Genomic DNA, 14,410 nt, shown 5'->3' on the forward strand with positions numbered 1-14,410 from the left:
CGACTACAAACAAAGGCAGGACTATGCAGAGTTTGATGATCGATAAAACTGAACAGGGTGCGTTGCACACAAAAAAGGATTCTGATAATTAATGAAATTTCCGAAAATGCAAATTAATTAAAAAAAAACTACAAAAATTTCAATTTCATGATTATCTTGATTTTTTTTATAATCATTTTAGTCTCTTTTTAAAATGTTGATGTTAAAATGTGGTATTTGGCTTATGAATGATATTTTTTTGTTCTGTTGATGACATAAAAATAAATTGCGAGTAAATTAATTTGTAACAATGACATTCATTGTAATATTTCTAAATAATTTTATTTTTTTATTTAATTTTGTTATTTATTTTCATTTCTTGATAATTAAATATTTTATTTTTATGTTGCTACATAATATTGGCGGAAATGTTGATTTCTTAACCAAACACAGAACATTTTAGTGTTGCCGAGTGAATTAAATTTGCTAATAAACAGAAGTTAAAGTTGGGAATTCCCAAGATTCGGAGTGACGCGGAAAGCAGGTCCATTACAAAACGGCTTTGATTTCATGTAAATTAAACTCTTTCGTTTTCCCACCGCGCGAGTTCAGATCCGGCGTAAATACCGAAAATAGTCTCTCGGCACTTTCGTTTTCAACACGCGGCAGCATCCGCGTCTGGAATGCGCCGTCGGGCCCATTATTATTATTCCATCGTGCGCGGGAAAAAAAAGCCGGTCCGACTTTCTCTGAGGCCAACGCAGCTGGTACAGGAAATTCCGAGATGGGTGTTCGAGTGGCAAAGGGCACCACCGAATAATAAGCGGCGTCGTGATTATCATCGAATTAACACCGGTCCAGTTCAAACTAACAATTGCGCGCCGTTTCAGTTTACTTTAGCGCGTGGGGAAGAACCTCGCAAAATTCCAAACTAAAAATTGATATAATAGAAGAAAACAATAATAATTATAATCATTAGTATCAAAATATTTAGAAATAATGTTTTCTTTAATATTAAAGAAAATATTATGAAAAATAATCACTTATTTATTTAAACAAAATACAAAATAACTACAATTTAAAACTTTTCAATTTGTCTGATTTTCCAAGCAGCTTCTGAAAAATTATAGTTACAAAATAATTGTGTTTGAAACTATCACAATTTTTTTTCTTAAAATAATAAAATTTTAAGACTTTTAAAACTTCTTTTTTAAAATTCGTAAACTTCAGAATATTTAAATATGAAATCAAATTTCCTATTAATGTATTTGAGAGAGAAGAATTTTTTTGGCTGAATATGAAAATAAACTTTCAAATCAAGAATGTAAATTTAATTGAGCGAGACCTTTTTCAGTTCAGGTTCTGGTCTAACTGAAATTTATAATGTATCTGGTACATCTTAGCGACTTAAAATTAATTTAAGCCACTTACACATGCCCAGCCTTAATGTTCCCAGTCTTAGCACACACAAATAACATTTTCATTACTTGGGTCGGCTTAATAAACCGGGGAGAATTTTCAAATAATTGTTACAAACTCTACAAAATGTGATTTCAATAATTATTATTAATATAAAAATTTTTAGTTCGTAAAGGGTTGGTTCTTTTATTTCTGTGAAGATTCTAAAAATATTTGCACGGTTCCCTATATTCGTAACAAGTCAATATCTTTGCATAAGACGTTCTTAAGTATTTAGAAATAAGTCTATTCTCGCCAACAATAATGCTCTGTGTACATTTGGCAGGCTTCGTTTCCATAACGAGGTTAGCTGGAAAGGCACATAATCCGCTCAGTGCAACTTCGCGACGGCCCTTTCTTTGTTCTTTGTTGGTGCATCGACATGAATTATTTATTATATGAAAATCAGACGCAAGATAAAGTGAAAATTAATTGAGGTGAAAAATATCCTGAAGAGGAAACAAAAATTACAAAAAAAATCCCAATTTTCAACAGAAGAATAAGAACTCAACTAGACGTTTTAAAAGTTAAATATTTTTCATATTTTTGTTGATAAAATTAATTTGATCTAAAAGCAAGTAAAATAAAAAATTAAAATTTGAGAAAAAAATTGTACAAAAAATAGAAATTACAACTAGCAGTATTATTTTCAAATTTTGAATGACAATAAATTCTTTGTCTAGCCAGCTTTTTTTCCATTCATTGATTTTTATCTTAATTAAACGCTTTCATTTATTTATTTCTAATTTTGGCGAGGCATTTTCATTTTTTTATTCCACTTTTTCTCTGTGTGAAAATTTTAGACAGGAGATCGTGCGGTGCAGCTCAATTTGCTCGGTGCGAAAACTTGATGCCCGATCGAGGTCGAAATTTCGCGCCGCCTCGTCTGCCTCGACGTACATTTTAATCTTGTTAGCCGGTTGGATAAATGGCAGCTTCTCTCGCGGCTGCCGACGAGTTAATCAAAGTTGCCGACAACAACGTTCGCACAAGAGAAATAAAAATCGTGTGCGCATGAAAATCTTCTTTCTCCGGTTGCATTCCTCGGCGTATTAAGTTGCGCAATTCGTCGCTTGCGTAATGAGCAAGATGCAAAACAAGCGCCGCTCTTGAGTCGTGAAAAGGGCCGTTTCTTGGTCGCTCTTATGGTCGGCGGCTGCAGATCAAAGGCCGGTGCATCGCTTCTGAACGCCTGCCAAATTGCAAACGGTGGCGCTTCGCGGCTCTCGGCAATGTTGTTTTCAGGCGTTTTTATATTTCAACAGGTATGCATCAAGAATGGTAAAAGGGTTGGGGAAAAAAGCTGTGGTTTTGGTTTGTGCAAGTCTGCAAAGTTTGCATCGTAACATAACGGCGGCGGCGGAAAAGTTTTGAGAGAGGAAAAGTTTTTAATTTTATAACTTTTTATGCGATCCAATAAATATGTGGTGGTAAAACATTTTCCTTTGTCATTCCTTTAACCTCGTGATGCAATTTATATTATTTAAAAAAAGAGCATAAAACCGATATTGGAGATAATTTTTATTAGATAAAATTTAATATAAAATTATTTTAACCATTTTTTAATCTTCATGTTATTTATTTTTTTTTTTTTTATTACCCAAACAAAAATATTATAAAAGTTTCCTCATTTTAAATTATTTCTTTATTTGAAAACAAGGCTTTTGTGATGAAAACAAAAACTGGGACAAGAGTGGCAAGACCTGGAACGTTTACAAATAAATTTTGAACCTATAAAGTCGCATTTTTATAAATGCCCCGTGATAAAACTTTTTATTAATTACAGAAACTGACGAAACAAAAATAAATTAGATATCCATATTTTTTTATTGTTTTTAACCTATAAAATCATTTTTCATTCAAATTTTACTACCTGAATTTACATGATTTTTTAATATACATGCAGAAAACATAATTTATTATTGTTACACAAAGGTATTTTAAGTTTTTACGACCCACTTCCTGGGATTTTGCCAGTCCAGGTTTTCACTCATCTCATGCCTGCTGAGAGTGCTGTTTTTATTTTTATTACCACAGGCCGCTTAATTACCGAGGTTTGGCAAATTTATAGGCCGAATTCACGCACGGCTTGCAAAAGGTTTAAATGAAAAATTATCACCGCGAATGGACGGTACATAAGCAGGACCACTAATAACCCCTGATATGATCTCGAAATTCAAGTTTACAAGTTTCAAGCCTGGATTATACTGCTGGTACTAATGATCTTTATTAGGAACAGGATTTTCGATTTTTAAAAGGCCATTACTGTAAATTTTATCGGTTGTTATCTTCATAAAATTCTTTTTATTAATTATGTTGAGAAATAAATTTAATTATTAAAATAACACCTAAAATGATTCAAATTGAAAGTACTACAAATAAATACAAAATATTTTTATTCAAATATATTTTCTAATTTCAAGTTAACTGAATATTATAAAATTAAAATTGATTATAAATAAATTTAAATAAATAACATTAATTGAATGAGTAAATACTATGAACACCAGCTTTTATTATGTTTTAATAAATTTATTTATTCAAAATTATATAACTGATCTTCTTTAGAAGTGTTAAAATAGTTTTTTAAATGAATATTTTTTTTTTTAAATTTACATTTAGATTTAATAGAAATTTTAGGAAATTGTTTATGAGAAAAAATGAAGTAAGAGAATTTGAATTTTCTAAACCACCAGCTTGGAGTCTCTTTAAAAATGAGTTGATCCATCTCTTTAAAGCTCTCCATTTCCAATTTTCATTCATGTCAAATTCAGAAATCCAGACTGTGGGTAATTTGAGCTGACTGGCGCTTGACGAGATGCATCAGATTTCCCGCAGAAGCCGCACCGGTGGTAAGTAATTGAAGAAATAAATAATCTCATTTCGGCGCCGCTTTTAACGTGGACGCTGCAGCATTTAATCCGTAAAAGGCGGTGCTACTTACAAAGTTGCCTCGAAATAATTATTGCTACAAGCTTTTGCATTTGCATGATAATGGTCCATTCCAAGATCAATCGGTCGGCGCCGCTAAAAATAAAACCAATTTTATTTTTCCCAAACAACTTCATTCGCACGAATGATGAATTTCACTCGAGAGCGTTTTCTAATTATTCCTCAGCTGCGCGACTAAAGGCCATCTAGGGTAGCTTGCCTGTCCACCAGAAGTAGACCAACGTCCATCTTCTGCTTTTCGAACGCATTTAAATGCAAGAGAGCTGCCGAGATTTTTGTCGGGATGAGTTTCACTGCTCTTTTCACTCACAAATCATCAGATTAAAAAGTTGAAAATGTATTTTGTAGAATGTTGACTATTCCATCTGACACAACATATTTTTAACACGTCAATCCCTGACATTTAAGTTTGTATTTATGTCATTTTTATTGCAATTTCCTATTAAAAATTGAATTAAATTACAAGTTTAATCATTGCCTCCTTTCTTTTCACTTTTACTCCCGAAACTGATTGAATATAGAAATTGAGTAGCATATATATTAAAAAAAGAATAAAAAAAAAGTAAAGCACTCGATTGTTGGATATTTTTTTATTAAAGTTCCCCAAAATTTAAATATCAAAAATCAAAACATATTTTAGTAAATTGTTTAATTCTGTTCGTAAAAACACAAAGATTCTTGGGCTACACTGAGATAAGAAAAGAACGTTTTTAGATTTTACAACTTTTTCTTATTTTAAATTTGTTTGCAGTCTTTTCATTTTTGTTCCAATTTTGTTACTATTTGGCCTTATTTTGCACAATTTCCAATAGAAACTTGAAAAAAAAATGATATTTTAATTAGATACTTCTGCATAATAAAAAAATTAATTTTTAATACATCTTAAAAAAAAATTTGTCTATTTTTAAACAAATGACATGGCAAAAAAAAGGATTTTTGTTATTTGCAACTTTTATGCTTAAAATTCTGGTGATAAAATCACATCAAGAAAGCGGCAATAGTTTTGAACTTTTTGAAGTAACAGAAATAAAATTAAAAACTGCATAACTTTCAAGCTTCAACCGGTCACTCTGGCTAATTTCACTGCTCAATTATGTCATTATTAGCGCAAATCCGGGCTTCTTGTCATTATGAAAGAGAGCGGCTACTCCCAAAAGCAAAAGTGTGGGCACAACTTCTCGTTCGGCCACTTTTCGTCACACCTACATTCAATTTCGCACTTAGGCGCCGCGCACGACGCAAATTACCGCACACTGGACGAATGGGTGGCAAAAATTATATTATATTTCCCTTCTCTGCTCGTTTTGATTGAACGCGATAATTGCGAGTTAATTATCCACCGCCGGCCGCAATTACTTCACAAGACGGTTAATTATAATGCAGATGAAAGATTAAATGCCAGCCTTTTTAATTTGGACCTAAATGTTTCCATAAAAGTTAAATCCCCTGCAGTTAAATTAATCAAAGGGTCGCCATTATTGATCAGAAATTCACTTATCATAAAACAGGTTTCAGCAATTATTACTGCAAATAGGAACTAATTTTCGACAATTATTGGAAAACAATGAAATTTCAATCAACTTTCTTGTAAACTTGATTTGAAAATATAATAATTACTAAAAATTACCTTGTGTAACTTCAATTTTAATTGTTATTTTCTAATAAATGAATTTCTGAGCGATTCACTTTCAGACAAATGAAAATTTCTGTTCTGAAAAATTATTTAAAAAATATACGATGTTTGAATTTAGGATCAATAAGGGGTTCCCTTATCAAGTTTGGCTTTGTTGGAGCTGGATTTTTTTTAATTTCACATTTCGTCGTAGCGTCAGAGATGGATTAATCAGGGGGTGCCACAAGCCACACGCACGACAATGTGTACAAAACGGACGTGAGTCAAGAAGAACGGCGTGCGAGCCACATGCTCCGTTTTGCAAACCGCGTCACGTGGGCGGAGGCAAAAAATAAGTGAGGAGCAGGACCACACGAGAACTCTCGCGGATTTTAGAAATTGGTTTGAATACATCGCAGAACTTGTTTTCATCGGCTGGAATTTACAGAAACTCAACGGTGTGGAGAATCGTTAGATTTTATCTCTCTTGACATAAATCTGATTAGATGCCTGATTAATTAAGTAAAGAAATAAATAAACCAGGCATCTTTCGATTCACCATTTGCTTCTTCAGATCCGGTTGAGATCATTGAAAAGTTTTTTTATATCGATTTTAATTATTGTGAAATTCTTAAAAAAGGTATAAATTTCATCACTTGATTGACTTGAAATAATTGGGAATTTTTAACATAATTTTAAATGAACCATAGTTTTTGGTAAAAGTTGATTTCAGTACAACCAGGTGTTCTTCTGCTACTTGAGATTACAAGAGAACCTTTCAAGTGATATGCCCGAGATAGATGAAATTAAGATTAGATTTTCTCCCCCACAAACTAGCTTTGTCTGAAGTGTTGATTGATCTCTCACCGTTTTCAGTTTCATAAGAATTTACGATCTGCAGGAATCTTATCTCTAAAGAAAAACATCATTCCACTAAAAAATGCCACAGAACGTAACAAGTTGTATAAAATTTCATCAAAACGCGTAATTCCTTCACTCTTTTTACAATTTATTTTACAGAAATTTATACAGAAAATTTTTATTGTAAAAAATAAAATAAATTAAAATATAATATTATTTATGAACTGTCTTTTAATAGTAAATTTCAGTAATTCCACTTAAAAATTTTCATTAAAATCTTAATTTTTATAAAAATATTTTTTAATGGAGACTTGTAGGAGGATGTGGCTAGGCTAGGTTGGCCGTGGCCTGGTCTGGCGACGTGACTCGAGTGCCAACTTATCAGCAGCACGCCTGATGCATCAACACGCGCTCCACCGCGGTTTACAAAGAGTCTTTCAGCGGCGCGAACGGCGAAAATGATATTTATATGTGCGAAGCGAGTGATTAACGAGAACGAAAAGAAGTGCTTGTTTTGTTCCCGGCTGATTTATTGGTCTATTCGAAAAGAAAAAAAGGGGAAAACCAGTGGTTCTAAAGTTGCTAGAGGAGGCTTCCGATGAAAGCCCACGACTTCATAAATATGATCAAAAGATGATTATTTTTATTCAATATTGATATTATTGATGTTTGTTATTTTTGAAATTGTTAAATAGTTATAAATAGTAATCAAAACTCTGCTCAAATCTAGATTACAAAAAAAGTAAAGCAATTTAGAGTTTATCAAATTTTCTGTTGGCTAAAATATTAAAATAATTTGTCTAGTTTGAATTATTATATAAAAATCTTATAAATTTATTATTTTAAACTGGATAAAATTGCATTAAATTCATGTTTTATTAAATTTTCAATAAAAATTAATTAATGCATCAAAATTTATTAGAATATTTTATGGAATTTGTTTGATATTTCATCTTAAGAACAACATCGATTTATTGCAAATAAACAATCACTGACCTTATAATTTTCTTCATTTCTTTCTTCTATTCCTGCGTGAATGTTTCTTTTTCCTTTCGTCTTCCCACGTGTATCGGCGTGGGATTTCAAAATATCATTTTCACACTGCCCGATTTCATTTTATGTACATTTTTTTTTTATCTCGGCCATTACGTCGTGCAGACCTGTTTGTCTCGGCCGTGCATGCACTCGATAGTAATAAATCCACGCGTTACATTATGGGTGCGAATCTGAATGGCAGAAGGAAAAAAATAAACACGCTGTTGCTATTTGTCTCTCGGGCGGCAACGGAGGAGGGAGAAGGAGGAGTTGTCTTTGTTGCGGCAACAATCGTCGACGCCGGTGCATAATGTAATAAAAAAAGAATGCATCGGTTTTGCAAGCGAGACTTTTGACCTCCATTAGCATCGGGAATTAGAAATTAACGCACGCAACATGTTCAGATGCAACAACGTGTGGGTTTCGATGGATAATTAATTATACAAGTTTCAGATTTAGATTCTGATTTAGGTGCCAATAAGTCGTTAATAATTTGCTATTAATTGGTCCTTTTGAAAAATATAAGAAATTGATTCTTCCCAATTCTTCCACAATAAAACATTTTTGTTAGCAAAAATTATTTCATGACACTTCATGAAATGAATTAATAGAAATCTATTTAATTAAAAATAAAAAATTTCGAACCTAATAAGTGCATAATAAATCAAAAATATTATTTAAGAGAGTAAAACATTTATTAATTTAATAATTAAAATAAATTCGAAATATAAAAAATACGCCATTTAAATAAAATATTAATAATAAAACTGCAAATAAAAAATTTAAATTTAATATACATATTTAACAAAATAAATTAACATCTTATAATTTTTAAGTAAAAAAAACTGTTTTAAATATAAAGTTAATCAATACTCCAGGTAGATTATCAATAATAATTAAAAATAATGCATTCACTTTGAAAAGTATTGATCCTTTTGATAAGATTTACTTCATTATTTCCATTTTTAAATTTCCTTGACTGAAATCTTTCTGGTCAAGAGCTTCATTCATTGCAATATTTTCAAAAAATTTGTATTTAATTTAAGCCCAATGAACTTTCAACGATTTGCATTAACCGTTTTCGGTGATTGGAACTCCTTCGCAGAAAATAAAGGTCGCGGGAGGCTCGAAATATCGCACTCGGCTGAAAATTAGCGAGCGACACCTTATATGTACTTTTTCTACTCGGCGAGGTCGGTTTTCCTGCTCGGGGCGTTACTCTCCTCCAGTTCTGCACGTGTGCCATTAATTTTGGTCAAGAAGCGGCCAAACTCGGTCGGTGTTTGCGTATTATTTTATTTATACACACAAAATAAAATTCAGCACGGAAAACTGGTCTGCGTGGGAATGAAAATCGAACCGAGTGAGCGATAATATAATAATAAATAAATAAATTGTCGCATCTCGCGGCGCGGTTTGGCTCGAGGCGCGGTTCGTTTTCATTTTCGCGCCGTCTCGGGAGAAGAAAATTGCAGCCCGAGGCTTTTTTGCGATGATGAAAATTGCTCTTTCTATATTTTTTTTTATGGATAAGGAAAATGGATGCAAGAGCAAACAAATTAAAACGCGGCTGGCGGTTTTTACGACGAAAACACATCGACACCAGCCGTGCAGTTTACATATATATTTTATTATTTTGCAGCAACGAATTACGATGCCACAGGCCATAAAACCATAGAGGACCGACGAAGCTTAAGGATGCGGCGCCGACAACGGTAAAAATTCAGACAGACAGCCAGACTGCAACTCTTTCCACTAAAAGGGTGAACGAAACGAGAATAATTCATTTTTAAAATTGATTTAAGAAATGTACAGAAAGAGATTGTTTAAAGGTTTCAGGTTTAGATAAATTAAAAATAGGAAATTTTCTGAAAAAAAAAATTAAAAAAAGGGTAAAATTTATTTTTCGTTGCCGTGGGCAAAATCCAAATATGTAGTCTTTTTATTATAATTTCTAATTCTCAATTTTAGAGAAGCTGGGAGAAATTTTGCTGGAATTTAAGAAGAAAAAATTGAAAATATTCCCATTCATTTTCAATTATTGAATAAAAATATTGCAGCACATTACGATAAAAACTTAAATTTAATAAAAAATATTGAAGATAAATTGTTGATAAAATAAAATAACCAAATTAAACTAAAAAATTATATATTTTTATTACTATTTTTTTTTTTTAATTTAAAAAGACATCAACAAAAAAGGAAATCATTTCAGTCCATTTTCCCTTTTAATTTTTGAGATCTTTAAGCAACCAGACTATTTTTTGACTTCTCAGTGTAGCAATTTTTCCCACCGAAGGATTCATTTTATCACGAAAGTGCGCAATTTGGTTTGCGTGCTTCTCAAAGTTGATAATGAAGAGAGACGCAAATAAATGCCGTATAAAAAACATACGCACACGTGCACTTTTGCGAGCTTCGTGTTCTCTCTCAAAAACCTGCTCCTTTTCTTCGCTCGGAAAACGCCGAGGGCCTCCTTTTATTATTACGGCAGAAATTTTTCTCTGCGAAACTTTTGTACATCGCCAAAGAAAAAACAATGAGATTCGATCGAGGGCAGTGATTGAGTCGAGAAAAACGGCTGCGTTTATTAATGCCGATCATTCGGGATTAGCAGTTTTATTGAGAGCTTATTTGAATGTTGTCATAATCGGGGGCAGGTCGTTCGCGGCTCAAATTTACGAGCGGCTTTTAAGCGACAGTTATTATGCCAATCTGCCCGAGTTCGACATAAAAGCTCGGCGGTTGCATCAGCGAATAGAAATTTTACGATTTTCATTTATTTCAAATAAAGGTATAAAGCGTATAAAGTTAGCAAGAAAGACATTAAAAATAAATAATAAAGTAAATGAAATCACGCATTTTCAATTATGAATTACTTCATTAACTTCTTTTCTTCAGTAAATATAGAAATTTAAAAAAAAAAATTAAACAGGATAATTTCAAAAGCATTGTATATTAAGATTTCAGTAAAATAATAAAAAAAATCATTTCTCCATGATTTTCTTGTTTATTTTTCATTCAATTTTTAAATTCACGATATTTAAAAAACCAAATTTAACAGTTTTCTCCACTTGGTATCTCTTATTTATTCATTCCATTCTTTTTTAATTCTCATTTTTGCGCAGTGCGATTCTCAAGCGCAAAAGAGGCTGGTTTGCGTTATTGTTTCTCTCTTTCTCTTACCATTTTATAATATGTTTTCTTTCCTCCATTTGGCGCACGCAGAGCAAAGTTTCCGCCGCCGAGAGACGGCCTTGGCGGGCCGCGAAAGGCGACACACCGTACGTTTCAGGATGGCCAAAACCTTTTTGTAGGAAGATGCACGTCCGTGCGATAATTAATTTTACTTATGCGGCGGTGCCAATCAAGTTCGGCGTTTCCTTTCACTTTTCATTCGCATGCCGTCGACAACATCATTATCGCCGCCCACCGATGCAAATTTCGGTGCACAAAGATCGCGCTTGGGCAGGTGCGGACAACGAGGAGGATTTTTTGGTCTCAGCTCCAAAGTCACTCGGGTGGGTCACGTGCCAATTTTAATCCGCTCACAAAAGCCAAAAGAATTTAAATACAATTTCATTTCATTTGACTATTTTCAAATTTAATTCATATTATTTTTTCAAATAAATTCAATTGAAAAAACTACGATAAAAATATAGTTTTTTTTTATTCAGAGAAATTAGAAATTATAATTTATTTTTTTTTTTCTAAAAAAGCTTCCGTTTATTTTGGTATTTTTATTGACCCACTAAGAGACCAAAAGAAAACAGACAACTTTCATAACATCTCGCGGAAAACCGCAATTCGGCATCCACAAATTGATATTTGGAAGTGGTTCGCGCAGCTTTCCGCCTTTGTTTCCTTTGTTTTTTTTTTATCAGAGTGTCGATGATGTCAAGAGATGCTAGAGCGACTTATTAAACCGTCCGTGCGCTTCTTATCTGTTTTTCTAACAACGAGTGCGATAACAAAGCGCAGTTTCTCGACAAAAAGACACACGATGAGTGACGTCTCCGTTGGCGAGACACGGTGCGCGAAAATTATTACATCAGCAGTCACGTAGGCCGACTTGTGATTCGGAGGCCATCGGAGCGCTCATTTCCGATGCTTATCGCGCCAATTGCTTGAGCTGCTCTGAATTGGACTCAACTCGTGAACTAGAAGAAAATTTGTTGCAAAAAATGGCAATAAAAAAACTAAAAAATAAATCAAACACATCTTCGAGTTAAAAAATACTTTTTTTAAATTATTAAAAAATCATTATAAACTTTTTAATTTTTGTGTTTTATTTTTAAATAAATTTTGAAGTGTTCTTTTCTTTTTCTCCAGAGCAGCCGGGTGAATTTTTAAGGCGAAATTAAAATGCCAGTCACGACTGGCAAACGACAAGTGACCTCACATACAAAGCAAGTCTTTCTGTTTTACAACGCTGCTCTCTGACGTTTCTGTTGCTCAAAACGAGATGCACACTTTTGAGGCAACGCCGTTTTTTCCTCTCTTTTGATTGACAACTTTCGTTGAGCTCCGTAAATGTTTCAATGTTCAATAATGTTCAAAATCAAAAGCCAAATTCTGACAATCAACGTAATTTCTTTTCAGAGGAACTTTCTCCTCTACCAAAAAATTGAGATGTACGATTTCATTTGAGAAAATCCATATTTTTATTCAAATTTTAAGGCACAACAAATATGTCCAATATTGAAATTCATTTTGCAAAGAAAACTAATTCAGAACGAAAAAAAGGTAAATAAAAATGAGGTTGATAATAATTTATAAAAATTTGAGATTTCAAACTTTGCAATGAAAGCAATACAAATAATAATTGTGACTTTCAAAACAATAAAGACAAATTGCATGAAATTGAAACCATTTAAATGCAGCGTTTTTAATTTATTCAAATTTTCTAAATTTCTTCAAACAACAATTTGGTAGGAGAAATAAAATTCTCACGACAGTACCAACTTATTTCAAAATAAATTTCCATATTTTGAATTTCAAGAGACTTAATAAAAATAAAATCCTGCTTCAAAGCAATTTCAGTTTTACTGCAAAATTTCATGTAATAAAAACGCCTGCCTGAACCGATTTATTAATAAAAATTAAAAAAGCATGAAATTGATCCAGAACTCACCATTAGAGGACTTGAGATCTCGATGTATAATGTTGATCTGCGCTTCGTTGTGCAGATAGTTCATGCCACGGGCGATCTGGATGGCCCAGTCGACGAGCACGTTGGGCCTGATCTTGCGGCCCTGGAGCACCCTGTTGAGGGGCCCGCCCCTGGCGTACTCCATGACGAGGCACAGGTTGGGCGGCGTGAGGCAGACACCCTTGAGGGACACGATGTTCTCGTGCTGCAGCATCCAGAAGAGTTTCGCCTCCTGCCGGACACTCTCGAGGGTGACGCTCGGGTCCTCCTCAGGGCCCTGTCTGGCCGCCTTGACGGCAACTTCCTCATTGATGAGGTAGGCGCGGTAGACCTTGCCGAAGCCGCCGACCCCGATGACCTCTTCCAGGGTCAGGTCGTTGAAGTCGATTTCGTTTGGTTCCTCGAGGTACTGGTTGGTGACGAAGTTGGACGGGAAGATGCCGACCTTGCCCTCGATCTTGCCAATCCACCAGCCCTCGTCGCCGGAGATCTTCGAGTCCTTGGACAGCACCTCGACCACCTCGCCCTTCCGAAGGCTCAACTCGTCCTCGCCCATGGCCTCGTAGTCGTACATGGCGGTCCAGAAGGAGGCGCTCTTGGCCAGGGTGGCCGCGTCATGTCTCCTGGGGGCGGCCGGGGGCGGCTTGTTCTTGAGCGGACTGGTCTGCTGGCCGATGCTGATGCAGCTGATGGAGCTCGGCGAGGTGGCGGCGTCCGCCGCATCCTTGCGGCCGTTGCTCAGGTTGTGCGTCCCGCCGGCGGCCGGTGTGCGAGCAGCGTGTTCCATCGAACTCAGCAGCGGAGGCATTCGATTCGGCGGCTACTCTCGCTCGGCCGGCCGCCCGCAGTCATCAACCGACCGAATCCGGCGCTCACGGATGCCCCCCGGGCGGCTGCGTTCCTCCGCACACTGCTCTCAGCACGGGCTGCGACCCAGATCAGACTCTCAAGGCGGCCCCTGAAACACTCATTCAACTCGGTGCACTCTTACGTCTACTGTTTCGGCCCGACACGACCCTGTTACCATCGTTCAACCCGCGAAACGATGCAAATATGACAGAGCCCACTGTCCATCAACACACTAAACCTCCGCCATTATTGAGACAACTGGATGTTCAGCAGGTGGGCCACCCTGACAAAAGAGAAAACATGAAATTTTGAGTAGAAATTTATGCCAGAAACTCACCTTATAAATTGATATTAAATCAAATTTACGTCTTTTAAATGTTTGCTACTCGTATTTTTGCTTGAAAACACATGAATTCCCAGAAAATAAAACCCAAACTTATGAATGTTGGCGCTAGACTTTTGACCCAAAACAGGGTGTGACGTTGAAAATCCCGGGCTCTGATTGGTCTGTC

At 34.9% G+C, this 14,410-nt stretch overlaps 1 protein-coding gene and 1 long non-coding RNA gene across 4 annotated transcripts in view; one reads left to right on the forward strand and one right to left on the reverse strand.

Moving 5' to 3' along the window:
• LOC132200817 (mitogen-activated protein kinase kinase kinase 10-like) overlaps positions 1-14,388 on the reverse strand; it is a 38,994-nt gene extending 24,606 nt beyond the window's left edge. Inside the window, exons 1-3 of one of the 3 annotated variants that reach the window (XM_059626552.1) lie at positions 14,236-14,388; positions 14,074-14,181; positions 13,032-14,007 (exon numbers count right to left, since the gene is read on the reverse strand). In XM_059626552.1, coding sequence (XP_059482535.1) covers positions 13,032-13,857 — 826 coding nt within the window. In that variant the 5' untranslated portion in view covers positions 13,858-14,007; positions 14,074-14,181; positions 14,236-14,388. Of the gene's footprint in view, positions 1-13,031; positions 14,182-14,235 lie in introns of all 3 variants that reach the window. The other 2 variants (XM_059626551.1, XM_059626553.1) reach the window with 2 other exon arrangements.
• LOC132200820 (uncharacterized) lies at positions 2,602-4,756 on the forward strand. The gene is made up of 3 exons (XR_009442200.1): positions 2,602-2,702; positions 4,212-4,289; positions 4,556-4,756. It is a non-coding gene; the product is annotated as an uncharacterized LOC132200820 (long non-coding RNA).
• Positions 14,389-14,410: the final 22 nt, after the last annotated feature.

This window comes from Neocloeon triangulifer, unplaced genomic scaffold (genome assembly GCF_031216515.1).
Source record: "Neocloeon triangulifer isolate White Clay Creek 2 clone unplaced genomic scaffold, ASM3121651v1 ptg000014l, whole genome shotgun sequence".
Taxonomy (NCBI): domain Eukaryota; kingdom Metazoa; phylum Arthropoda; class Insecta; order Ephemeroptera; family Baetidae; genus Neocloeon; species Neocloeon triangulifer.